At 37.0% G+C, this 27,834-nt stretch overlaps 2 protein-coding genes and 1 long non-coding RNA gene across 4 annotated transcripts; 2 read left to right on the plus strand and 1 right to left on the minus strand.

Moving 5' to 3' along the window:
- The first annotated feature begins 3,239 nt into the window (after positions 1-3,239).
- On the plus strand, positions 3,240-9,413 carry LOC110057367 (cytochrome b5-like). Of its 2 annotated transcripts, XM_089297906.1 has the most exons (7): positions 3,240-3,403; positions 5,778-5,814; positions 6,214-6,305; positions 6,955-6,975; positions 7,631-7,677; positions 8,505-8,551; positions 8,967-9,413. In XM_089297906.1, the coding sequence occupies exons 1-6, from the start codon at positions 3,287-3,289 to the stop codon at positions 8,515-8,517; spliced, it is 327 nt and encodes a 108-aa protein (XP_089154032.1). In that variant the 5' UTR covers positions 3,240-3,286; the 3' UTR covers positions 8,518-8,551; positions 8,967-9,413. The 2 variants fall into 2 exon arrangements, with proteins under 2 accessions (XP_089154032.1, XP_089154031.1); XM_089297905.1 differs by lacking the exon at positions 8,505-8,551.
- Positions 9,414-14,139: 4,726 nt separating this feature from the next.
- Positions 14,140-24,828, plus strand: LOC110069041 (tyrosine aminotransferase-like). Its single transcript, XM_089297904.1, has 13 exons — positions 14,140-14,265; positions 16,757-16,898; positions 17,352-17,456; positions 17,916-17,983; positions 18,116-18,274; positions 19,272-19,410; positions 19,736-19,788; positions 20,418-20,500; positions 20,764-20,833; positions 21,185-21,313; positions 22,248-22,331; positions 22,571-22,669; positions 23,100-24,828. Exons 2-13 carry the CDS (start codon positions 16,760-16,762, stop codon positions 23,232-23,234), a joined length of 1,263 nt encoding a protein of 420 aa, XP_089154030.1. The 5' UTR covers positions 14,140-14,265; positions 16,757-16,759; the 3' UTR covers positions 23,235-24,828.
- Positions 18,808-27,378, minus strand: LOC149106747 (uncharacterized). The gene is made up of 3 exons (XR_016209741.1): positions 27,062-27,378; positions 20,758-20,802; positions 18,808-19,403 (listed from the first exon to the last, which is right to left on the minus strand). It is a non-coding gene; the product is annotated as an uncharacterized LOC149106747 (long non-coding RNA).
- Positions 27,379-27,834: the final 456 nt, after the last annotated feature.

The following is a 27,834-nucleotide window of genomic DNA, read 5'->3' on the forward strand; positions in this document are numbered from 1 at the left end:
CTGCACAGTGTTAGTCTCGATCTGAGTGAAGTATAAATTATTCAATAATGTTACAAAAGTGATGAAGGACATAAAGCGTAAGGTGAAACAATACACAGAGTTGTCAATTCTCTCACTGTTATTGGCGAATATTTCAATTCAGATAGAGCCTGTGCACAGGTGCTTTCTTAGTCCTTTATTCGGCCATGTTGGTTTCTCGAAATTGGACCATTACTATCTCTTTTCAAGATTCAACCATGAATGAAACTAGAGGAAAGTTCATTTCGCTTTGAAACCTGTAGATCATAGCTTCATTGTATAGTCAGTATTTAGAGTGCTATGAATATAACTGCTATTAGTCTGACAGTACCTGCTCATTGTACATAAAATACGCCACATGAATATAATTAAGTTCCATTTGTGTATAATAATGAAGGAATTGTAAAATTGTTTTCCTTTCTCCTTGTTCTCCCTTTGTGTAGGAGACACGAAGTTAAACTTAATATAAATTATTACTACTTTATCTTTCTTGTGAGTTAAAAGTTACGTCGTAGGTTGCTGTTTGGACGTTTGAAACTTTAAAGTAAAGTTAATTTACATTTTTGGTGCCTTTCGGTTTAGGCTACTTCAAGCATTATTTCAGGTATCTCGAAACATTCGTGGTTCATAAAAAAAGAACTTAGTATCGGCTTTACTTAATAGAACAGTACTGGGACCTTTCTATTGTAGCCCTGGGAAGAGATGGGAAGTTGTTGTCCTGTAAATGTAAGATAGATCGCGAACAGTCCCCTTATTTTTTGCGCTTTGTGTTTTGGACTGCCAGTCTTTTCAGCGGAAAAATAGCAGGAATGTTCACAGTCAGTAGCTAAACCGTCAACCATGTAAATTTGCTAGTACTACGATCATGAATGACTTGAAATAAAAGATAATAAATATTATCCATGCCAAAACACAATTGTCCTCTTACTGAATTGTTAAGTCGCCCGTCAATCTCCGCTGCAAGTTTCCTGTTCCCACCACCAACTTGGGATCTGGTTAACATGGCAATTGCTGGATTCCTGGTGAGAACGTAGTTTATAATGGAGAGTTCACGTAACCAGCGGGATTCCTCAGATCGCTGTTTCGGGAATGAGCCCGCGCTCATCCTCTGAGGCCGAGAGAGCGACGGAAATCGAGCCGAGGATTTCCTTGTGGGCTTTTTTTGGGCGGCTGAGAGTAGTCAAGATGACAGAATTTTCCCACTTGTGCGGGAATTCCTGCCTGGAAAATTGAAGCCTCGAAGAAAACGGGGTGGTTAATGTACAGCAACACTCTCCCTTAAAAAAGTGGTGACTGCTAGATGTTCCTCTCCCCTCCTAGTTTTTTTTCTTTTTCTTTTCTTTTCTTTGATTTTGTTTTTGTGGTTTACCTGCAACTTTGAATTGAGGAAATTCTGCATTCGAGCCAAGTGGCTCATCGGGCCGGAGCTTATCCCGGTTTCAGTAGCGTGAAGTGACTAGGAGTATTTCTACTCCCCCCTGGATGGGATGCTAGTCCATTGCAGGGTTACCCCCAGCATTAAATTAAATACGCCGTTATCCATTAATACACCAGGGCTCGAACCCGGACCCCTCGCTCCGGGGTCGAGCGCACTAACCAAGGGTCACCGCGCCTCCCGAGAGGAAAGTCATAGTATAAAGTTATAGAAAAACTGGTCCCAATACTGCGTATCTTTTTGATTACCCCGTTACTCTCTCTTCCGGGGGTCCTTTCCAACATCGAATCCTTGGCAACCGGACCCGAGCGCGTATTATTCTCGTCTCCATAACCCTCGAATCTTTTTAGCAGGTGAGCGACATTGCCTCCTGGGTTGAGAACAGGTGTGTTCAGAAAAGCTACGTTCTGAAATTGCCAGCCTCTCTTCTTGATCATTTTCTCCTGTTTTTGACCGTTGTTGGAACGATCAAAGTGGTAAATGGGAAGTTATTGGGGAGGAGGGGGGGGGCGGGGGAGCGCGGATCACGCTTCCTTCAATCATGGGGTCGCTTTTAAGTTTGCCTGACAATTTCACGAATCAACTATTTTATTTTATATTACTACAGAAAATAACTCGACACTGGTCCGTTAATTTGCGTAGCATTTTCCTAGCCTAGCAGTCTAGAACTAAGGCAATTTATTTCTTTTTGTGACAGCAAAGTATGAGCTGTTCCGTCAAGTCAAACACGATATGTCATTCATGGCTCCGGTTGTTTCCGAAAAGAGATGATAGGCTCCAGTGGGCTAGAAAAAATGAATCCAAAGCTGTACAGTCTTTCCAAAAGACATGCGGTTAAAGTAAAATGCTGTTTCTAAATTCTGTTTTTCACGACATTTCTCACCAGAATCACGAATCACGGTCCTTGATCCTTAGAATAAGCTGAACATGCTTCTCAAGTCTCAAAAAAAACTAATAATTCGCGCATAACGGCTCGATTCCCGAGGAAGGTTTTTTTTTTGCCAAGTCACGAGTCGCGCGTCAAGTATTCCCCGCTAACCAGAAATAGGAAGCTATCATATACCAAGACTTTCAGCTGCCCGTGACCTGAATGTGATTTTTCAAGGAATCTATTTCTTTTAAGACAGTTACCTTGCTTTGGTTTACTGAAGATAAATCCTTAGATCTCTTTTACCGCAGAAAATTTGATCTCGCGAAACTTAAGCTATTGCCGGTTTCCATGTGACGTCAGCGTTTTCCAAAATTAAAAATAACCAATCCCTCTGAAGTTGACATCTACGAAGTAACAACAATTATGCTCGACAGGGTTCCTGGGGAGGTTTATGCGTTGCGTGACATTAAAATTGCGCCCGAGCTAGGAGGCTCTCGGGTAGGTCAAAAGAGGAGTTATCGCTCGAGGTTTCGCTAACTGAACAGTTCTTACACTAGAAGAGTTATTACTTTCAATGTGTCAGACCTCTAGAGTAATAGTTTCTCCTTTCAATGGCAAACCTGTTACTTTACGGCCGCCATGTTGGTGCCTTCATACAAAGCTCCATAAATTTTGGTGAAATATTTTTCCGAATAACGCGCGAATGAAAACCCGCACAGATTTAAATATCAGTGAAGTTTTTAATATATCAATCATCCATTATGTCCCAGATTCTTGACTTAATTTGTTGAATGGTTAAATGGTTACTAGTTTTATTTGTAATGTGTTAACCAGCAATAAATTAACACTGAAGCCACGCCCCTTTGGGGGACCAGGATGCTAGAAAAGAGTCTGGATGCTAGACTTCACGCATGCGTAACTTTACGTTCTAGAAGACGGTTTCTCTCATTTGATATAGCAATATGGCAGAGGAGGTGAAAAAGATTACTTTAGAAGAGGTTAAATCGCATAATGTGGCGGGATCGTCGTGGCTAGTTATCCATAACAAAGTATTCGATGTCACGAAATTCTTAGATGAGGTAAGTGAAGTTCCATTCCAGGAACAGCAAGCTAAGACTGCCGTCCTGATGAAGTGATGTAATACCGTACCAAGCGATATCGTATGCATGTGCATGCTCGTGTAAATGTAATGCAGAAATTATGAACTTCAACCTTAGTTACACCGGTATGAGAAGAATGTGGAACATAAGTATAGACTTCGGGTAACGTATTAAGATTCACCCAAGAAGGATCCTTTTAACAGACTTCGGAACGAATATAACCTTCATATAAAGGCTCTTTGAACTTTGGTCGTATCCCAAATTAACTTAAGCTCAAATCGGCGTTAGCGTAATGCAGGTGTATTAGAACAATACAAGTCTTCAATATAAGCCTAGATAGCTTCCGATCTCAGTCTAAGGGTATACTACACTCATCCAACAAATAAAGTCTCTGTAGTTGTTATCCTCTACATATATTTCAGCATGTAGGTATGTTATAATGTGCAACATTTCTTTTAATGAAAAGTTGTTGCAGTTATAACGCAATTGTCAATTTATAACAATAATAAGAATAACAATAACAGTATTTAAACAGAGATTCCATATTTTCACCTGGGTGCTTTTCAATGGAGCCCTGCATATAATAAAATAAAACTATACATGTAGAGTAAAAAGCTAAAATTAGTTGTAAAATATACTAACCTATAAGTAGATAAAAGCTATAAGATGAAGGGTAAAAATGCTAAAATAACTGCTTTAAAAAATGTATTAAGCTATATTTAGGAAAAAGAAAACATGTACCGGGTTTCTATTGAGTTATGGAAACACGAGTGGAAGTTTGGGAGAATGAGAAATGCTGTGTGAACACGAGCTACAGAAGAGTGTTTCCACGGCTTTTTCGAGTTCTCCCAAACTTTCATGAGTGTTGAACATGTTTCCTATTTCTTTTAGAAAACACTGCAATGTAAAAAAGGAAAACAACTTGTTAACTTTGATTATCAAAGTGTAAATTCTCTTTGCACACGCCTTTTATTACGTCAACAGCTCATGCTAGTTCTGTGTTTCTATCGAGTTATAGAAACACGACTTTTAACCAATCAGTGCACATATTTTCTTAGGACTGTTTTCTAAAACTAGTTAAAATGTACAAGATAAAATGAAACTAAGAAAATTAGATAACAGAAAAATTTAACCTCAGTTTTAAATAAGTACAGAGAACTAATGTTACAGACTTTTAGTGAGTACTTGTACCAGTCGGCAACAGCATGATACAGAGGCTTGTGAATTCAAGGTTCCACTGTACACAGGGTTCTCCAGAAGCTCCGGTGACTGGCGAAAATTGCCATCTACTCGACCTGGGCGCACCGGCTACTCAGGGAAAATACACATACATTTTTTGAGGTCAGCTCAGCAAGGAAAGAGATTGTCGCCAGCTGCTTGAAATGTTTCTCTGACTGCTTCAAATTTTCGAGAGAACCCTGTGTACATGTATTTGAAATGCTGCTGTTCCTAGTTTCACTTTGGAACACCTAATTTGTTTAAGAGGTATAACTACAGTACAGCAGTTTCACAACCAGGGTGCATTTTACCTGGGTAATGTTGAAGATCTTGTGCATGGGTTTTAAAACTGTCTGGTGTTATGTCATACAATTGTTGTGGTTCTTGGTGCTTACTGGAGCAAGACCAAGGCTCTAAAATTTGTACTTCATGTACGGTGGTATGCAGGTACTCTATTTGGCCACATCATTTGACAATCAATGACTGCAAGGGACTATTTTTGCATGAAAGTTTCAAGCTTTTTAGAGTCTGAAATTCATTGGCTCAAATTTAGTTAGAATGAAAAGAGAAGATTGAAAATCTGTGAGAACAGAATTACATGTAGAGATTGAACCTTGGCAGAGGGTGTAGAACTTTGGCAAATCTGTGTCATGAGATATACGTGAAATGCACCCTGGGTTTGTCAAGGGATTTAGGCATTTGTCTAGAATAATAAAATGACTGAGTGAGGTTTTGTTCAAGTTAGAACAATCTGGCTGTTAAAATGAGATGGTGATAAGATATTGCTCCTATTTGTATTGTGCAGTTCCGTAAAATCTCCATACTCCTCTCCTCCCCCCCCTCCCCCTTCCTGAGGGTGGGGGGACACCGTAAGACCAAAAAATGGTAAAGGTAAAGAAATTTATGAAGCTCAGTTGGAATTTCCCGAGGGGTCAGGGGTCTTTGAAAAACATCCCCTCTGTGAGGGAGGTATGTATATTTTCTTGAACTACACATTATGCCAGCCAAACATTGGGAGGTATTATAGAAGCAGTAGATAATGTACCGATACATTCACATAAGATTGACTCAGTGTACTTCACTGATGTTCAAAGTGACTCATTACCATATTATTTTATTATTAATAATTTTTCAGCATCCAGGTGGAGAAGAAGTATTATTGGAACAAGCTGGTGAGCATTCTTTTTTTTTTTTTTTTTTTTTTTTTTTTGCTTATCTGGCATTTTTCTTGTGGTCTTCACCAATAAACTTCATTCTGATATTACCTTTCTCCATTTGGGAACCTGTAAACTGTTGACAAGAGATAACATGGCAGGTTGCTGCCTCTGGATGTCTGTGGTGGTTAAATGCCCATAGGGAAGAAGGGGGGGGGGGGGGGGCTGGTACTATGTTTCATCCACAGTAGTACTTACAAGTGCCCACTGCATGGACCACAGTGACCTGTGAACACTCTTGCGAACAGTTCCCTCATCACATTATCAGCCTTTGTTTAAGATATAGCAAGAGATGGTACATCCTAAACTGCATGTACTGCAAGTAGTTCAGATTGACATACTGTTATTTGTGAATAGGTGGAGATGCCACTGAAAACTTTGAAGATGTTGGTCATTCCTCAGATGCCAGAGAACTAATGGAGTCTTATCTCATAGGAGAACTTGTTGATGTAAGTATCCTAAGTAACTTGTTCTAATACTAACAGGGTTCTCATCAGGTGGCGGCAGCCAGCTAAAAAACTGTCTGCTTCAATTTCTGAGCTGCCTTCATTTTGTGAAATAATACAAGTCATGTGTAAGTTTTAAAGAGTAATTTAGGGAAAACACAGGGTTTTTGGAATGTGACTGAACTTTCACTGTCCTTTTCTCAGGGTGTGGAATACGTTTTTAGTTACGCTGTAGGATTTTGCAAATTTTTTACCTTTTCCAATTTGTTTTGAGGAAATATCTTCAAGAGAATGCATTTCAGAGCCTCTCAATTCCAAAATTTTCCAGGGGAGTATATCTCCAGACCTCTCTAAACTTAAAGGCTTGTCCCTTTGGCACTTGAAACGGGGTCAGCCATCTACTTCATGAAACTAGCCCTCCACTCCCTAAATTAATGAGAACCCTGAACAAGTAGCAAATACATGGCATACCATGTACAGAGTTGTGACATTGAACAATAAGAGCAAACCACAGCAGGGATGGAATGTAACACTCCCCTACTCACTTTGGCAAATTTCATTGCCTTTCAGGCATGTAGAGGAGATTACTCTTGTGCAGAATATACTTGCAATTGACTCAATGATTACTTTGTCAATTTTATTTATCTTTCAGGAGGATAAGATTCAAGAGAAGGTATGCATTACACAAATTTCAAATTTAGCTTCAGCTCGATTATACTGAATTCCTGTAGATATTTTGAAGTATTAACTTTAACTATTACCACTAATAAAGTAGCATCTTAGTTTAATTTCTTTGTTTTGACCTGAATTCTGAATCATTCTATGATGTCCTGCGTATAAAACAAACCAACATAGGGAGGGCTAAATGGGTAGTGTTACACAGCTAGATTTCACACACGATACATGATACATGTACATGTGTCTACTGTACATGTACATGTACATTTGTTAAATGACAAAGAAACAAGCTTAGAGAGCATGTGTCAGTTGTGAGAGAACTCTACTGGCTGTATAACAGTATCCAGTTTTGTGTAATAATTATCTTCACCATGTATACATATAGTATATTATGAATCCACAGTGTCACCAGCTCCCAATAGGCTGTTAGAGCACTCCACTGGTATCGCAGAGGTCATTTGTTCAAATCTCATTTACGCATGAAATTTTTCAAAGTTTATTTTTGCAGCTGCCTAAGAGTAAGTTTCATCCTACATGGCTGTGATGATTGTGCATGTCTTTAATGTCCAGTTTATTTGGATTACTCCTCTGTTACATGTGGTTATTGAAATCTAATAAAATATCATTTTCCTCTCTCTTTGCTCATTCAGACTAAAGAAAAGAAAACTGTGTCTGATTCTGAAAACAAATCTAGCTGGTAAGATATTACGATGATTTCCACAGAACTTTCGAGCAATAATGGCAAAAATTAAGTTACCAAAAAAACCTCATGGCGTGGTAATATTTTGAAAACAGTTAAGAAGAACTTACTGAGACTTTAACTCTGAAGCTGACCCCGTGAGAGACAATTGAACTTGAAATTATCCATATTTCAATTAAAACAGATGTTTCACGTTAGTTAAAAACACCATAACACATGTTTTAAGCATTCTTACGAGGTTTGACATTAACTTTTTCAAGAATGCTTGAGAATTTAATTGCGGGGTCACTTAGAGAAATGAACTAAAGTGAGTTGTTTTAAATAGTATTCCAAAAGTTACCGTGCTATGAGTAGATTTTTAGTAAATAACTTTTGCACTTACTGCTCGAACTTTGAGCGGAATCCATGTTAACCATTCTGCGATGTACATGTAACATTGTAGGATCATGTCAAATAATTTGTGATACACATATTTATTAGTTAAGTCCTAATCACCTGAAATTGTGTGACCTGTGATCACTGTGCTGGTTTTGTGTGACAGAGCATGACAATCACAGATTGTGTGACCAGCAGAGTATGACAGTGACATCTTAAGTTGTGTTATGGAGAGTGACAGAAAAACCAAACATTTTTCAACCACACGACAGAAGCATCTTAGCACCAGCAGTCGTGTAAGGCAATAACCAACAAAGCAGAATCACCTTAAATAGCATGACCTGAAATGTTGTATCTACATGTATATAAACAAATTCCAAAACTGTAATCACTGAATTTCTTCGTAAGGAAAGTTGTCTAATTTTTTTTGTTGTTGATTGAACTTACAGCAGTGTTCAGTAACAAGTTTACAGATTGTAAGCAAAGTGATGGTTAGGTGGGGAATCTTTCTACCCTTGTAAATAAAATGTGAGCAGCACTGACTTTGCCAGGGCAAGTTGCTAGAACATCTTGTTCATTTTACATGTAATCCAGCTTTTGATGCAGTGCACAAGTTGTTTAGACAGTCTCTGTTGATCGTTGGCTTAACTGGTCAAGCAATAATTTGTTTCTGAAGAAACAGCTGAGCTGTGTTCCACTGTATCTCGGTGGCTGGCGAGGCATTTTATTTTCATTTTGTTACCAATTTAGGATAGCTGCTCGAATTAACCACTAGCTTGTCTTTGAGCGTAGAAGCATATGTTTTCCGGTGCTTGTGTTTCTCTGTGGCTGGTAAGGTGCAGGGATTTTAGGGGAGACCATTAACTGTAATTCAGACATGTAGTCTATTTTCTTTCTTTTTTTTACCACAGGGTGAACTCCATTCTTCTACCAGCAGCAGCTGTCGCAGTTGTGGTCGCCATTGCTGGTTACAAGTACTTCCATGCTAATAATTAAGAACAATCTACCACGTGTTAGCCACATCACTGGAATTTTACAAGCAGCTCTGATCATTATGTTGTTATAGTATATAAAAGTTCTTTAGAGTCTCTTAACCAGTGTCTGTCCGTAGAGTGGATTGAGTCCCAACTTGGTATTACCAGCAGAGGGAAAAAATCAAAAATTAAAAACATTTTCATTTTAATTTTTTCCTGGCGAAATGTTCATGTTTTGGTTTAGTACTTGTTCTTGAAAAGTGATCACCCGCTGTGATTTCTGAGGCATAATTCACCGAAAAACCTATCGAGTTTGTGTTGAGAAGAGTAAGAACGAGCCTAAGCTGAACTGTGACTCCGTAATAAATTTCCTTTTCACTTGTAGAGTCTGTGTTGTTGTGAGGTCTGGTATTCCTTTGTATTAAAAGAGCTTCCAATCATTATCTTTGAAAAGTCTCGCTAACAGGCGGTAGTGTTGAAAGAAATTTTGCAGATGGAGAGAGGTCATCCTCGCCGCACCGCGCCAGTGCGGAGCGGGGGGGGGGGGGTGGGGGTGTAGAGAAGAAAAAAAAGGGCCGAGAAGGAACTGGCTGAGAGTGAAGTGGCCGAGGGAGGGTTGGGGTGAGGGAGAAAGTTTATTTGGTGAGTCTTCATCAAAAACGTTTAGAATCTGTACTTTATTCTGATTGGTTTAACACAAAAGACTGCATTAAACAATGTGCGGACTGGTTCCCTGACGAGAAATGTAAAAAAAAAAAAAAAAACAAAAACAAAAACATACAGTTGAGCCCCGACAGGACCCCATTACCCATGGGCTCCTGGCCCCCATCATCCTGATGACGTTCCCGTCTTTCTATTTTTTTTTTCCTGGCAGGCCCGTTTCCTTTTTTTCACCCAAAACGTAACGGAAATAGAAGGGGTCTGCACGCAGGCTAGCTCTACTACGCGCAAGGTATATATCCAATTACAGTGGAAGCTTACTTAGATCTACTAACGACTGCCTTCAAAAAACCCCGTTTGAACTCCCGGACAAAGTCTGTATTTACTCATTCCCGTAAGCGGCCGCGGACACTTTGAGGGCCCACTATTTAGACTTTTCCTTTTTTTAAGCCCCCGTGAGCACCCGAAATGAATTGGGCCTGAATTTGAAAGATACACTGCATTTTGTCGCAAATGTTGTTCTTTAATCACAGTACTCCAGTATAGAGTACTGTAAACAGCTATCGCCATTATATCGCCGCATTGCATAAGGCAATAAAACAAAAAAAATCACATGTACGGTGGTATTTTTTTTTTTTTCATTCCCATTTTCTCTCGCCCAAAGTATTAGCTGGTAAGCGCCTATAAGCGGCCATCTATCCCTTACACCTTTACTCGCCGCTTACGAGAACCATTCTGGTAAACGTCCAGCTCCAGTTGCGGATGCGTTTTTTGAGTCCGGAGGATGTCCTCTTACGAGAGTTTCCTCTGTATGAAAAACTGGATCATTAGATAATGCAATTCAAGAGTTTTCATTGGCTTAGCCATCATGGTATATGAACCATTATACCATGCTCTACAAATATGGTAACCGTACGCGTAACTTTTGGGGCATTTTTATTTTCACTTTAATTGAGTTTTCTATGGCTTGGTTGCGCTTTTAATAAAACAATTACTCCACTCGCGCTTGTTGGATATGAGATGGTAATATCTATCATCTCCACGAAATTGCGACATAATTCAAGGTGTACGAAACAGAGAAATGAAGAAGTGTATTACACTCTTTTTTACAAGAATATATTTTATAAGAGGCTGAAATTTCAAGAATAAACCCGAGGCTCAGATTTTGAATACAATATAATTTTGTGCGTTGAAAATTTGTAAGTAAACAGATATGTCATACGCTATAATCTAAGAATATTAATTCACAAGAATATCTTCAGCCTAAAAGATGACATTACGTAACTAAAGATTTGCCCTTTACGCTATTGTCAATAAACGTTGTTGTTGTTGTTGTTGTTGTTATTGTTGTTGCTGTTAAGAAACGGCATTTCAGCTTAGAGTAAAACATTTGCAGGAGGAGCTAAAATGACACCCTGTGAGTAGTTGGTTTCTCCTATACTACTCGCAGGGTGCTAAAATCACTAACCCAAGCTCATTTTGTGCTTTACTAAAATACCGTCAGGATTCGATTTAGCGTCCTTTGCGCGCCGCTTGCGTCAGGCTCTGTGAAGTAAGCCAGGACTCTAGCTTGTGCTTGCGTTAGTGTAAAACCAAGCTTCAAGCACCCTTGAGGTGTAGTCCCGAAGCTCCGTCCTGAAGGGGTCCTTTTCCACGCTGGAGGTATATGCAAGGGTAGGGTTAGTATAGAAAAGAGTATGAAAAACTACCATTTAGGAATTTATAGAAGGGCCCTCTAAAATATCTCTCATAGGTACATTGGTGACGAGGACGCACGGAGGCCGTTTTCGGGGTTTGATGTTAACGTTTTGGGGATTTTGAGGGGAAGAAATGTTTTTGGTGGACTTATTTTTGGATATAACTATTTCTGCAGGATTTTTTTTTAGGGTACTAGGTAAAAGCGTATTGTAGGTACAGACGAACCTCCTCCACAACGGCCACTTTGGGGACAGAGGACAGTGGAAAGTGGATGTACGGACCGTTCGCCTGGACACAAAAAAGTAGTCTCCGTTGCCAGAGAGGTGGCCGTTAGTTAGTGGACGTTCTACTATATATGAAAGGGGCACCATCTACTATGGAGGATATGTAAAATGATTACTTTGGTATATTAAAGGCTAGGTCAAGGGTTGGACCTTGGGTAGACCCTAGCTTCCCGTATAAAACTTGAGGATCTCCCGGGGGTGTACGTAGTCCCCTAAAGAGCTTTGTTTCTCGCGGGACTCCACGCCGGAACATAACCCCTAGAATTACCGACCGCCGAGACAGACATATCTACTGACCGGGTTGCTCGTGAAATCAAGACGTGTTTCTTATCAGCTCAAAATGAATCTTTCCTTTTGGAAAGTAATCCTTTTAAGTAAACAATAATTAAAGTGCGTTGTTAAAAATCTTCAGGTTGAATTGAAAATATGTTTGTTCATTACCGTATTTAAACAGGTAGGGTTGTTTCCGCGTGGCTAATTAGAACAAAACTCATGACAGCACGATGTAACGTGAAGGCTCGCGCCAACCTTATAAGAAGTTCTATATGAGTGTATGTATAATACCAGAAGCATATATAGGTGATATGCTTCTGATAATACTCACTACGTAATGATCGAGTATGTGTTACAAATTAAGGTTTCAAAAATAGTATAGATCCAGAATGAAATTAAGAGCTTAAATCTGAAATCGTGCCTGAACTTTTTCTGTTTCCTTTCATAAAAGCTGGGAAATGCAATTGGAAGATGGGAAGTTTGTTGAAAAAATAACGAAATTAAACATTACTTCAGTCAGTCTTTTGCTCCCCCACATCCTCGGAGACCCGCGAGGGGGAGTGGGATAGTTCCACCCTCGGGTGTGGAGCTCGTTTTCCCTGACCTGATCTTTCACCACCCGGAGTTTTCTGTCAGCGCTGGATCAATCTACAAAATAGGATTGCATGACCAACAAGAAAATAGAGCTAATTAAACATATTGACATGTCTGGAAACTAGTGTGGGAAAGGACAATACAAAATAATGAACTGGCCTGCCGCACTCTTTCCTCTACAGTTGTGAAAGTGCTTACATTCTGCAAAGAGCACAAAGGGTACCAATTTGAAGGTAGATCTACAATTTAAAATGAGAGGGTTTTTTTTTTTTTGGTGAAAAAACTAACTGAGAACTTATAGGTTTTCATCTAGGAGGCCAGGAAAACAATCTAGTAACAAAATCTGTAAATTCAGCTCAGACATGTATTGCATGTGATGATTATTTTAAACATATTTCGTAATGATATAAAACAATGTACATTTTACGGAAGCCTGCACTTTCATTAAGAAACTAAAGAAAAGCAAATTCCGATATTTTCTTGATTGATCTAGAAAAAAAACAAAAATATTCCTTATATCTGATGCGGTCCCCAAAAAGGAAGTTTTAATATCATGCAACTGCCTTGAAAACAAAACCAGATTTCATAGATTAGTTTATTACGGGAAAGAAAAAAACATTGACGGAAGTAGTGAACCGAAATATAAACTTAGAAATGACAATTCCTTTTTATAGATAACTCAGATAACCGACAAAACAATATTCTTAGACCGCGAAAGACTCTCGATAAGTTTCAATATATTAAAAAAAATATTATGTCCAAGTGAGGGCAATATCATAGCGAAAAGCAAACCAATACACACAAGTCCGAATGAATCAGTTGTAAATTGCGAGCCGTTAAAGTGCCACTATGATGAAATTCTCGATATCCATTTCTTTACATTTTCGTACACATTAGGTCTTTCCTAGATATCTTGCCAAATTTCAATTTTCTACGAACATTAAAACTCGTGGTTTTTGGACTTTAATTTCCGAGAATTTACGGCCGCCATTAATTTTCCTTGTTCCAAGTTTTGGTTGAAAATTTGAGAAAATGACGTCATTTTCTCAAAAATACCGCACGGGTTGAAATTATGATAACAATTAATGTAAAAAATTGCACGAATATATGAGCCAAAGTTTTTGTTATTCTTTATGCGAATTGCTGTGCTAATTGTTATTATAATTTCAACCCGTGTGGTACTTTTGAGAAAATGACGTCATTTTCTCAAATTCTCAATCAAGACTTGGAACAAGGAAAATTAATGGCGGCCGTAAATTCTCGGAAATAAAGGTCCAAACGACATGAGTTCTAATGTTCGTAATAGATTGAAATTTGGCAAAAAATCTAGGAAAGACCTATTGTGTGCGAAAATGTAAAAAAATGGGTATGGAGAATTTGATCATAGTGGCACTTGAAAAAGGGTTCAAATTAGAGTAAAGGAAACAATTGTTTTCGAATATTTTAATAAATTTATCAATTTCACCGCGCAAAACAATTTCGAAAGCGCCTCTTTGTTAAGTTCTTTAATTTCATTGGTTGATAGTCTGGGTGGATATGGGGTGTTTATGGGGGTGTGACAGCTGATTGACCAATCACATCAGTGGTTATATAACCTGATGAATTTAACATGTGTTCAGCAGCGAAGAGACCAACTACGTTGACGGCTGGCTAAGGGGTGTATTGCTGATTCTCCCAGGTTTTCTTAGAAATTTTGCCATCAGTATCACTTTAAATACAACACCAAGGTAGGTATTACTATTTTCAACACATTAAATCTAGATAATTTAAGCCTTATTCCAGTTTTGAGGGTTATTTGCCAGATGATTCGATGACCGCGACTGCCAAACAAAGCCAAATTTATATATAACGCATCCGTTTAGTACACCTACTCAATCGCATCGCTCGTGAAAATTCCACAATCTTTATCACTATTCACAAAGAACACTATTCTTCTGCAAATGTTTGATTTCGGTAACATTAACGTCTGTACAAATTTTCACGGCGAAAACTGTCTTTGTTTTAGAGACGATTGTTAGTTGATCTTGAGCTACACTTGAAAGTTTTGAAGGCGGGCTAACATTTCTATCATTTCTCTCATACTTGTCAGTTTAAGAGAAGTGACAGAAATGTTCGCAGTTTTTTAAGTTGAATCTGTGATGGTGATGTTCAAATCTTTTTGTACATTATGTGTACATGGCCGCCTAGCCATGTTACTGTGGTTATTTCCATTGACATAAAACATTGTACTTGATCAGATTGATACGTAGTAAGACCTAGTAAAGTTTTTACCAATAACTTGCCGATAACGTTTGGACAATTAAGCTAAAGTTATTTCCCATTCCCTACTTTAATACCTTTTAACTTTACAAACAGATTTTGTTATCTTGATTGACCCGCCTCCCAACTGAATAAATTTCTATAAATCGCGAACCTTCGACACTTCTTGTAAAATAAAAATAAGAACTTACTCCCTCCCTGTTTAACACTTGACATACTAGAGGTATTGAAAGAAATTTCTACGAACCTGAAAATCTATGTCAAGTTATACAGTAGAATAGTGTAGAACAAGTATGGCAAGAAATAAAAAAGGAAAATTCACTGGACCGTCTAAATTTGTCGACTGTCTTTGTGGTTAATCGCAGTGTCATAGCTTACGTAAGACTTGCGTACAATGTTCACTCACGTATTTACTCACGTGCAGTTTGCCCGCGAAGTAACGTTAAAGTTTAATGCTGTTCTGTACTTGTAATGTGTATAATCGAGAGGAGCAAGTTGAATGTACAGTTTTTTTTTCTGTCGATATACAATATAAACAACATTGTTATTACATGAACCCCCCTTCAGTCTTGAAACGCCCTATTAAAGTGTGTTCTCGTTTTAAATAGATGCAAAATTATGAAATCCAACGTGTCAACCGTGAGGCGGTTGAAAAAAATGTCGATACACAGTATAATATTATCAAGTTGTGCGGAACAGAGCTGTCAACGAGGTTATCGTTTCGAGAGAACGTAAGACATATGAGCAATGCATGTAATCTCATCTTGTTTTAAACAGTTTTAAAAGCATATTTTATAGTGATCAATGTCTGTTTACATCTGTGTTTGTTGCATCACTGCTGGCAGACATATGAGTTTAATTAGCATACATTAACTTGAAAAGACAAAGTGCGTGGTTTAAAATTAACTATAGCAACAAAAAAAGCAATCACGATCGCAGTCTGATATACTGAACGAAACCAGGTTATTGACGAGAAATAAAGATTCACTTCCAAGAGGAATTCAGTCAAAGGTGTTTCAATAATTTAATACTGTACTTACATTTTGCAACCTACATTTTGAAAATAGCCATGATATATAGTTGAAATACCTTGGTCAACATTGAATATCAAAATAATAATCAGTTGAATAACAATTAACATGCAATTATTGTAATGAAATGCAAACCTGAGCAAAAAGGTGATTACATTATAGGACTTAGGGTGATGAAAGGACCGAATTCTCACATTTAAGTGGTGTTCTGGCATGGTCTGAACTCATGATGTTTATCTTTTAACTCTAACAATGACATTAAAGATTAGAGGGGTTAATTCAAGATCAAGGGAAACAAAAACTTGTTTGAAAAGGCATGGAGTTGACCCAAAGAAAAAATAACTTTCAATGACTGGAGAAACTCACAGGGGTTTAAGTGTAAAAAGTAGATCTTCCATTGAATCATACTAGAGACACTGTACCTCTCCAGAGCTGTCATTAAGTTTTGAGTCACCTGTTAAGCCTTGCTGTTCACACCCGTAACAAACTTGTTACTTTGTGGGTGAATTGTATCTGAACAACAGGCAACTTCTGTAGCGTTAAGGAAAAATTAAGCATACTCAGCCACAACAGGTGTTACAGCCTTAATGACAGTCCTGCCTCTCCATCACAGGGTTCAGGTTACATGTTAGTCACGTCGGAATTACCAACATGATCTACACTTTCATCTGCTCTGTTGTTAGTTGCTAAGTATGCAGACTTTGCATATTTTCTGGCTGTTGTTTCTCTCCACCAAAAATGGTAACTTTCAGTCAAGTGGAAATTCAAATAATCTGCAATCACAGTTTGTGATTTTACAGCATCTAAAAAAATAATAGATATTTTTCATTATTTCATAAATTATAATAATAAAAAAATAATAAATCTTGTATTAAAAAAGAGGACATTCTACACCCTACATTTCATAATATTTTCGTCTCACTTTAAGGTTATGTCGACTGCAAAGAGAAGGAGATGGCATATTCCTGCCTCTGTCACAGCCAAAACAACATTCAACCCAATAAGATCTATTGTAGATAGAATGAAGATAACACCAAACCCTGAGAAACAGATGATTGCTTTGTCTATTGGTGAGTTCACATGACAATGCATGTAATTAATTCCGTTGAAAAACAGAGGCAGAAAGAAGTGCTGAGTTTCTTCTACCCTAGGCCACTTTTGTTCAGTTTGTCTTCTTGATTTTTTTTTCTGAATAAATCTCAGCACTCATTATATTATATGTAAACTATGGTATTTAATTATTGTTGTAGCCTTATGCTCCACTCGCTGGAGCAAAGAGAATGAGTGAATGAGTTAGCGAGTGATTTAATACATTACAAGCAAACATTTAGTGAAATATTATTTTTAAACATATCACTTGACAATGATATCATGACGATATGGAAACGTTGTGCATTTTCAATATGTTGTATTTAAAAATTTTAATATGTAACACTTTTGCCAAAAACAAATTGGAATCTGATTATTTTGGATTTCTAGCCAGATTGGTGAAATTCTGATGGCTTGATCTTTTTCTTTTTTAGGGGACCCATCGGTGTTTGGAAATTTGGAACCTTGTCCTGAGATGATTGATGCAGTTGTCAAGTGTGTAAAACAGTCCAAACATAATGGATATGCTCCTTCAACAGGTAGCCACAGTCCAAGGCTATTTTATTCATTTTAATGTCCCTGTTTCAGAGAGCACTCCTGAGAGCTTACCTTGATGTGTTATTATAACCTATCATTATTATGGCATGTACCAGGTATATCTTATAGCTAGACCTGTCTATGGGTGTAACCAATATTACAAAAGGTGCCATGATACAGATTATGCTGTGATAAGACCAGACAACCTTCTGTAACACTTGACACAATAAAGCATTCAAAGATCTCACCCAATCATCACATCATTGCTCCATTAACTACTTTTTACTGCTTGTGACCTAAAACTTTCTTTAAAACAAGTAAAAACTATTTTATTGAAGTTTTCTGGCTTAATTCAAAATATACTATTTCAAAACAGGAATTTTTCTAAAAAATCGGCCACTTTATTTCTATAATAAATGTATTAACTTATAATATTATTATGCCATTATTTTGCATTGTAGGTTATGTCAAAGCACGCGAGGCCATTGCTGCAGAACATTCCTTTCCCTTATCTCCAATAACTTACAAGGTAAAGCTTGGATATTCAAACACTGTAATTTAGTTTAGTTTAATTTATTTGTTTCTTGTTAAGTAAATGTTACACGAATACTATATTTAAGTATAGAATTAATGTATATTTATTATTTACTGCTTATCTTAGGATGTTGTTTTGGCATGTGGATGTTCTGGCGCTTTGGAGCTCGCTCTCGATGTCCTCCTTAATCCTGGTGACAATGTTCTTCTACCCAAACCAGGCTTCTCTATTTACCAGACACTCAGTATTTCAAGAGGTCATGAAGTCAGGCATTACAACCTCTTGGTAAGGAATAAAAAGATCTCTAACTACTAATTGCAAAAGGATTGTTTTCTTCTGTTGTACACGTGGCATAAGAAAGATAATAATATTACATGTAAGTAAAAAGTAATTTCAGGCCTAAACTAAGATCTATTCAAACTGTATGACTTAAAAATTTGCTTTTTATCTGTGGCAACAAGATGATGCCAGAATGTCATGTTCTCAGTAGTGTTTAAATTTCTTTTAAAATGTTTCTATAGATCTTCTTTAATCAAATTGTTGTTAGAAAAATTTAACTTGCACTTTATTTCCTTGTAACAAATAAAGGTGAAATCCCACTAATTCAAGATGGGATTCTGCCAATAAACTATAGCTGGAAGATTCTGGGTGGGATTCCACCCAAAATAATAAATTTAAGTCAAATTACTCATGATTAGGTGTCAAGGCAACTACAAATACACTGTACGCAAGCCCTTTCTAAAACTACCCATAACTTCTCCAAGTTTCCAAATGATAAAAAAAAATTCATATTATTTAACAACAATGACAAGGAAAGGTTCACAAATTAAGTTTATTACTGCAAATGATACAGCTTCAGGGTGTTTATTAGGTATTAGAAATCGGAGAATTCTTGGGCAACTATGCATAATTCTCTGGCTAGTTAATGGACACCCTGTACCTTTTTCTTATTTACATGTAGAGCCTTTATGTAAGCTTAGCTACAAGTTCATAACAGTAAAACAATCCACAAACATGTAAAACTGGTTTCATAAAATAGTAAAATGTCTGGACAGTAGCTCCAAAGACTCTAAGAAAGAAATCAAATTTATTCTTGGCAAAAGGATTAATTAATTTAAAGCAAGAGATGACTGCATTTCCTGATTTAATGCTTGCAATTTACATTAAGTTTGCAGAGGAAAAAATCTATCTATTTTGTGTCTATTTTGAGGTACTTTCTTGACTGTATAGTTCAAGGTATGTATTAACAATTTTTTTTTTTTTGAAAATTATGTGCATTTAGCCGGAAAGATCCTGGGAGATTGATATTGATCACCTTGAATCACTGATTGATGACCGAACAAAAGCCATACTTGTGAACAACCCGTCTAACCCTTGTGGCTCAGTTTATTCCAAAGAACATCTGGAGGCCATCCTGGAAGGTAAAAAAATCTACTTATTTATCACAAATTATTCAAGCAGTGATATTATATTTCTTGTACTTTCAAGTTGACAATCAAGAACGCTTTTTATTTATTTACTTTTTCGGTTTTAAGGCGCATCGTTTTTTCAAAGAAAATGTACCTGTTCAATTGAAATATGGTCTAAACTCGGGGTGTGCCTTAAAGCCAAGTATGCTCACACCACAAAATATAAAATATGCCAGATTTCCCTGATAAAAGGACTCAATTAAGTAGGTAATAGTGGCCAGTTGTATAATTCTTTATTTAAATACTGTCAACAACTTAGTGACAATTTTTTTTCCAGTGGCTGAAAAATACATGATTCCTATCATTGCTGATGAAGTGTATGAGTATGCAGTGAGTATAAGTTATTAATTAAATAAAACAAATATTTATTAAATGAAGCACAGTTAATTCTTATAGAAAAAAGAACCTGAACTTCATGTGTACAAGTAACAATAACAACAAATTATACGTGAGTAAAAAAGGAAAAAAAAAACTGAGTTGTTGATGCCCTAGCTCAGGGGGTTTTTAGTAACATTTTCAGCGGGGTGGCAACTGGTTTTCACATGTAGTCAGGCAAAACTATTTGAACTGATCCTCTTTAAGAGAAAAAGTTCGGCCGCTACATAGACAAACCAGGCAGGCAAAATCGTCCTCGCAGCCGGTCAATTTGCGCGGTGCCTGGCCCTTAATAAAACCCCTGCTGGCCATAGATGCGTCATCTGTGATGTTACAATAATAATAGTCTGTATAATATTATCAACGGAGGCATATTTATAAATTGCATCATGACTTTGCTCTGATGAAGGGATCATGCTCAAAATGTCAGCTCAACAAACTCAATACAGCAGTTAATTTATCATGATCAACTTCAAGTTTATCCCTGTAAGTACTTCACTTGCCCCAGCACCAGCCAACACAGTCAAACAGTTTCTTTAGCATGTAATACCTTTGTTCATATATCATTTGTTTTATTTATGAAGGTGTTCCCTGGATACAAGTTTTACCCTCTTGCTCAGTTATCAGAGAATGTCCCCATCCTAACTTGTGGTGCAATTTCAAAAAGGTTAGTCATTTATCTTTTACAATATTTTCTTATCAAAATATTGTTGTTTGAAAAAGAGTTGTGTGGAAGAATTGAAAACAAGCAGTGAAATCAAAAACAATTTCTTGATGGGATCGTTTTGTGATTAAAAGTCAAACTACATGTAGACTAGGAATTTCACTGGCAAAAGTTACTAATTTCCTCCAGAAGAGGAGATCCACATTATAGAGTGCATAATTACGGTATGTGTTCATAGTAATATATACAGTGTTACTTACCTTTAGGTTCCTTGTGCCTGGTTGGCGACTGGGGTGGGTTCTTATCTACGACAAAAATGAAGCATTCACAACTGAGGTGAGTTGATAACATACCTGTAGTCTTGTTTATAAATGTGTTTCACTTTAATTTCTTTTATCTTGACAAGCTGTTTGTAACCTCAGTGTGATACTATAGGCTGATTCTAGTTGATGTATTAGAAAAAACCCTTATTTTTACATACAAACCATGACCCTCTCTACTTCTTTCCTCTGTACCTGGAGGAATGATTTTAGAGAAAACATGAATATTTAAGCTCTTCAAAATAGCTACAATTGTACAGTCAATTTTAATTTGTGGGGTTAGAGATGAGGGTTGTCCCAAACTTTGACTTCAAATGTTGGCACATTATTTACCCCTAAAAGTATTTATAAATTCTGTTTACAACAGGTACGGCCTGGACTAATTGCACTATCACAACAAATCCTGGGTCCAAACACACTTATCCAAGGAGCTCTACCAGAGATCTTGGCCAATACACCACAAAGCTTCTTTGAAAACTCTATGAAGGTCATTCAGGTTTGTGGAAATGAGATGAATATTAATTTAATAATAATCTTTAGCACTGCCCCACTACAAACATGATACATTGAAAAATTAGTCCATAGCCAGGATAATAAGCTTCAACTGAAAAGTTTTATTTTTTAGTTATTTATTTTCTTTGGGAGGAGGGTATCAGCGTTTAGGAAACAATCTGTTTAATTGAAGATGAAGACTTCTATTCGGCTATGTGAAGAGGAAAGGCATTTTTTAAGGGAGGAGTCGATAAATTATAGTTTCTCAAACTCGTTTAATAATTGATCATCAAGTTTAAATAAAGGAAATCATGTCTGTGATTACTAGGTAATTATTTTAGGTTTAAATAACTCATTTCTTAATATATTTGTATATAACTATTTTTAGGCATCTATTGTATATTACATACTTACATAGATCATATAATCCTATTTTTTTTATATACAATTTTGAGTTCACGTACAAGTTTTAACGAGCGCTTGCACTCCTAGGTGTCGCGTGGTTAAATAAAGTATTGATTGATTGATTGATTGATTGATTGAAATTGATTGATTTGAATATCTGATCTAGATTAGCATAGATAGTTACAATTTTATTTCTGCATTTTCTCCATAGTTTTAGTTTTGATCGAGAAGATATTTCAAACACTCAAGACAGTGATTGACCACATTTCCAAATACCTTGAAGTTTGTCAAAAAATGGTATTTTGAACTCTCTTCTTGGTGTTTGGAAATGTGGTTAAACACAAGTTTTCATCATTAATAGGGAATATATAGACAAGGGTGATCCACACAATCTGAGTGTACATTTGTTCTTATTTCAGCCCAAAGCTGAACAATTAATGTAACCTCGAGTTTAACTCCTAACACAATTTAAATACACAAATACATGACTGTACAGTGTGCTATGTAAAAACATGTTTCAATTTCTTCCACAGAAAAATGCCGAAATATGCTATGATGCACTTCTTAGAATCCCTGAGCTCAAACCCATAATGCCTTGTGGAGCAATGTACATGATGGTGAGTTCAGCAAGTGTAGCTGTCTGCATGCATTGCAGACCTTTGATGCTATTGGATTGTTTGTGATGAGTGTAATGAAAACAGCTCAATATCATATGCTTGAAGTTTTGCCACTGAACCCTTCAACTTATAAAAAAACTCATCAGGTTTTTCCAGCATTTTGAATTTGAAACTATGTTTGTTATGCAAAAAAATACTTTTTGACTGTTTTGTTATGTTTTGTTTTTTCATTCATTAAGGTTGGTATTGACATTGCCAAACTAGATGGTATTATAGATGACTTGGATTTCACAGAGAAACTGATATCTGAACAGTCAGTGTTTTGTCTGCCAGGAAAGGTAAAATATGGGAAATTCCCTAGAATTCCCTTGACAGATATAGCGGTGATGAATGCTATTTCCAAGACTCACTAAGGCCCTTGATTAAAAATCCAAAACTGATACTTGAAGTATCAGTCTTGAGTTTTTAAAAATGGTTTTGGACTCTGAGACAGAAAGAATCACACAAAAATGACAATTCCGTGACTTACATGTATCACTGAGGACTCTGTGATTTCAACATCAAATCAAACATTCCAAGACCCCCCTTTTTCTTGGTACCATCTCCCAACACTAGATTAAAGACAATTATGCATAGAAATCTACTTTTTCTAATCAGAATTGATAACCCATGAAAAGAAGCATTGATATAGATACTCATGACTGGTTTTGTTTATAACAAACTGCAACAATAATGTACTAATCTAATCTGCTTGATTTCCCATTTCAGTGCTTTCAGTATCCAAATTACTTCCGGATTGTACTGACAATACCAGAAGAAATGACACAGTTAGCTTGCAAAAGAATCAATGAGTTTTGCAAAACTCACAGAAAGAGTGAAGTCCACCATACTTTCAGTGCGTAAATGGTTAATACTGTTGGAGTTATTGGGTCATGTGTAAATAATATAATGTTGATATAAAGGTTGGTGAGACTAAAGGTTTCTGCTGTGAGCAGCAAGTTTTACATTTAAAATTGTATTTTTTCAAACTTTCAAAATTTCACACTTCACTGTTCAGATCAACATCATACTTTTTCTGTCTGGCGATGTTTTTAGAAGTTAGTTATTTTTCTGTGATTGTCTTGATAAGGTCATTGACAGGCTTCTGCGAGTGCCTGTTCTATGAAATGGCAATTAAACGCAAGCCAGAGCCATTTATGGCAAAAAGAGAATTTGGATCATGTGTCCTAAAGGCATCCGAGGTCGAGTGTTGATCGATAACCTCAATCAATACCCTCCATTGATACCCTTGATCAACACTTGCTCGGCATTCCACTGATACCTCCCTTGACACTTGATCAACAATCCATCAACATCTTGGTCAAAAGTCGGTTAACAGTCAGCTAATTTTCAATCGATGCATATCAGTCGGCTGACACTCAGCTGACAATGAATGTTGATCAAGTGTCGATCGAGTGTCAACTGAGTATCGATCAAGAACCAATCAAAGGTATCGATCGACACTCGACCTTGGATGCCTTTAGTACAGCTGATCCGAATCCTCTTTTTGACAATGCAATAAATGGCTCTGGCTTCTCTATATGCTGAAAGATATATACTAAATATATATGTTTTAAATAATTTACAGTTAGAGGGGTGCTGGATGGTAAATACAAGACTTTGTGAGACAAGGATCTTTTCTGTCAGCCTGAAATATTTGTAAAAGGGCTGTATAAAAAAATAGTAAAATATACAATAATGCAATGTATTCATAGCAGTAGCAGTTTGTAAAGGCTGAGATTTGCAGTACAAAAATGGTTTCTCTTTCATCATGATGTTCTTTAGAATGTGCTGTTTGAATAATGCCAAGGTGTAAAAAATTTGGTTAAAATTTGATGGCAAATAAATTTCAACAACAAATGAGATGCATACAAGTTTTAGAACAAATGTTTTGTATTTCAAATATCAGGTTTGGAAACTGTAAGCTACAGATATATACAGCTATTATTATTATTATTATTATTAGCTGAATAAAATATTTCTACTTTTATAACATCAAGGCACAGCTTAAGAAATATTTAAATAATGTTAACTTTGTATGAAAGGCCTTCATTGTAATTTCTCAAGAATCCCTAAATGTTATATTACTGTAAGCTCAGCTGGTTAAATATCTACATTAATTATTTAAGAGTTAAAAATAATCCATAGAACGTAATATATTGCATGTGTACATGTACATAATTGCATGTCATTGTTAGCTGAATAAAATAGTTCTACTTTTACATGTATAACATCAAGGCATTGGACACAACTTAAGAGTATTTAAATAATGTTAGTTTTGTATGAAAGGTCTTCTTTCCAAGTTTTCAAGAATCCTTAAATGTTATATTAAGCTCAGCTGGTTAAATTTCTATATATTCATTATTTAAGAGTAAAAAATAATTCATTTGTTAGTGTACATGTATATAATTGCATTTAAATTATGGGAACAGTAATAAATTAGATGTTACAGAGTTCAGACATGCATCTTGTTTTGTTGTCATAGAAGAGCGACATTTCTGTGTAGCCCAAGTCTCAAAGCACTTGTCTGCCCTTTCAAAGCTCAAGAGTTCTGAGAAATTAACTATGAGTAGATGGTCATTTTTTCCAGCAGTCGACTAGTTTTGATAACCCTGTTAACACCATTCCGAGATCCAAGTTCACTAACATTTACATCTATGCACAATTACATCCAAGTTCACTAACATTTACATCTGTTGCTCTCTTGAATCAGAGATTAACTGTATTGAGCAGTAATGTCACAGATTGGTAAACAATTTTGCAGAAAAATTTGAAACCGAGTCAACAATCTGCAGAGCAATGCATATGTTTAAGATTTTAACGTCAAATCTCATCTCTCAGCTGTTCAAGACAACATTTCAGAAAAAGAAACCCCTTTCCATCTTTCCATTGAGTTATATACCATAGAAACACAAGTGGAAGTTTGGGAGAACAATAAAATATATTCTATGGGAACACAAGGCAAAGGCAAATGCCTCCCAACTTTTTCGAAGACATCTTTTCTAAGAATCAGAACTTTCTTCCAGTGGCCAGTTACTTGTGACATCCTTCATCAAAACCTTTTTCAGTGCCATATACTGCCAATAAGTTTGTTGATAATAAGTCTGCCACCTCCTAGCCTCTCAAACAATTTGAAAAGACTGACATTGCACACTCACAGAAATTAAGTATTGGTGAAACATGCATGAAGCACATGCAGGAAGCAAAACTAGTTTTTATATGGGTTTGGGTGGGGTGGGGAGGGGGGCTCAAACTTAAAACCTTCCATGGGGTAGGATAGTTATTTTCTTGAACAACAAATTTCAGGCTATGAATTTCATTTCATTGCCAAACTTACTGTATGTAACAGGTACATGGAAAAAATCACAAATTGCTGACTTTCTTTAGCATGTCAAATGTAATCAGACAATTATTTTGGTTTTACATACAGTAGCACAGTTCAGTGAGATTGGCTGAGTAGTCTAATTATAGTATTTAATTTGGTTTTGGTTTTACAAGTCAACACTCAATAGAAAACCACTCTAATCATGACAACTGCTAAATCACTCTCTAGTCATTTGATTCAATGACAAAGTACAGTTGTTTTGTGTATATCCGAAATTTGTATCTACCTTGTGGGGATTATTTAGGAGGAAAATAATGATTTCCCTGTTAAGATTAGGATACGAGCCATGTGACCCATCAGGACAGTGCTTATCCCTGGTGTCTGTAGCATGAAGTGATTAGGTCGAGTATTTCTACTCCCCCCTGGATGGGATGTTAGTCCATTGCAGGGCTACCCCCTGCATTAAATTCATCAGTAACCATTTATACACCTAGATGGAGAGAGGCACTGTGAGAGTAAAGTGTCTTGCCCAAGAACACAACACAAAATCCCCAGTCAGGGCTCGATCTCGAATTGCTCAATCCAGAGAAGAGCACACTAACCATGAGGCCACAGTGCCTCCACCTTGTACCTCAAGATTAGCTCGACGGAAACCTTGCAATGTTGTGTATGAGCAGATGCTCGTGTACACAATTATTGACCCAAGAAATTATGCACAGCAGGATTTACCGTGCAATGCATTTGAGTGGCATCACCTTAACATTTAAGAACTACACATGTATACATACTTTTTCTTCTATTTATTAATTCCTCACCAGATTACATCCAGATTACAAAAAAGTAATGTTAATATTATCTATTTTCTTTGTCTCTCTAGTTGTTTGTGATGCATTATTTTGTTACTTAAGTAATCTGATAATAACTGATCTGCCTAGACTAGCTTAATGCTAACAGTGTATCAGTTTTACATTGGTATTAATTTTTAAATGCGATTGAAATAAAGTGTGTAGGTTGGTTTTCTCCCCAGAGGGCATTCACCCAATCATTTAGCAAAAAGTACTGGGATTCTACAGTCTACAATAATGCTCCCACCCCTCCCCTCCGTGTTTACCTGTATCAATACAAGTAGCTACATTGGGAGGTTGAAACGTGCAAAATCACCATAAAAAAATGTGCGAACTGCCATGTTCACTACTTTCACAAATGTAACCGCATGAAGCGATACGAAAGCAGGAATGCACGGCAAATCGTTTGTTTTACTTTTCACTGCTGTCAATTAAACATGCATTGATCGCCTTCAAACCACGCAGAACAGAGCAAAAGAAAGGACACAGGGCAAGCCCTTGAATACAGAAAGTGAACTTACTCACGGCTGCATTCCCCAAAATTTTGCATCATGTCCGGCAACAAAGGCGAGTGCATTTTGCAGTGTTGGATCCACGCTCGTTCGACTCTCTTCCAAGGTTTCTTGTTCGAAGCTCAAATCCCCGTGTCGTGTGTGAAAGATTACCCCCAAAAACACACCCGACGAGTGCAGTGAAGACAGAGCTTTACGTATTGCTCAGAAACTGAGCAAGAACTAGCATTAAGCCAGAAAAACTTAGGGTTAGAACGCTGATTCTAGACCAGCACCTCACCGAAGGAGACGAACGAGAGAAGGACCGCTTCACATTGCCGCCGTTTATTTGACTGCATTGGCCAATCACAAGACTAGATCCAGGAACAGGCACCCCTGTGACTTGGGCTTGTCCAAGCTCGCCCGGGTTAATGGGCACTGGTCTACCATTTAGCGAAATATTCCGGAAATTTCGGTTGAAAGTGAAATGGAACAGTAATTTTCCGGAAAATCCGTTCGGAAATTGTAGACCTACCTCTAAAGGTAGTCCTCTTTTTCCGTTCGGAACAGAAACACGGCGGAAACTTCCTTACCATTTGGTAAATTTTCCAGTTTCCAGTCTCTACTAGTCTCTCGTCAGCCGAAAACAATTGCGAGAAATCGAATTGCAAATGGTAAGCGCCATCTCGTTGGGTTGGTTTGCTGATTTTGGAAAAACCCTTACCATTATTTCACGGTCATCCCAACCGGTTCATTCTGAAAAATGGCAAGCACTCCCGGTCTTCCGGGTTTCGAAAATTTTG

Source organism: Orbicella faveolata, unplaced genomic scaffold (assembly GCF_042242905.1).
Source record: "Orbicella faveolata isolate gen_17 unplaced genomic scaffold, um_ofav_v1 contig_3, whole genome shotgun sequence".
Classification (NCBI taxonomy): Eukaryota; Metazoa; Cnidaria; class Anthozoa; order Scleractinia; family Merulinidae; genus Orbicella; species Orbicella faveolata.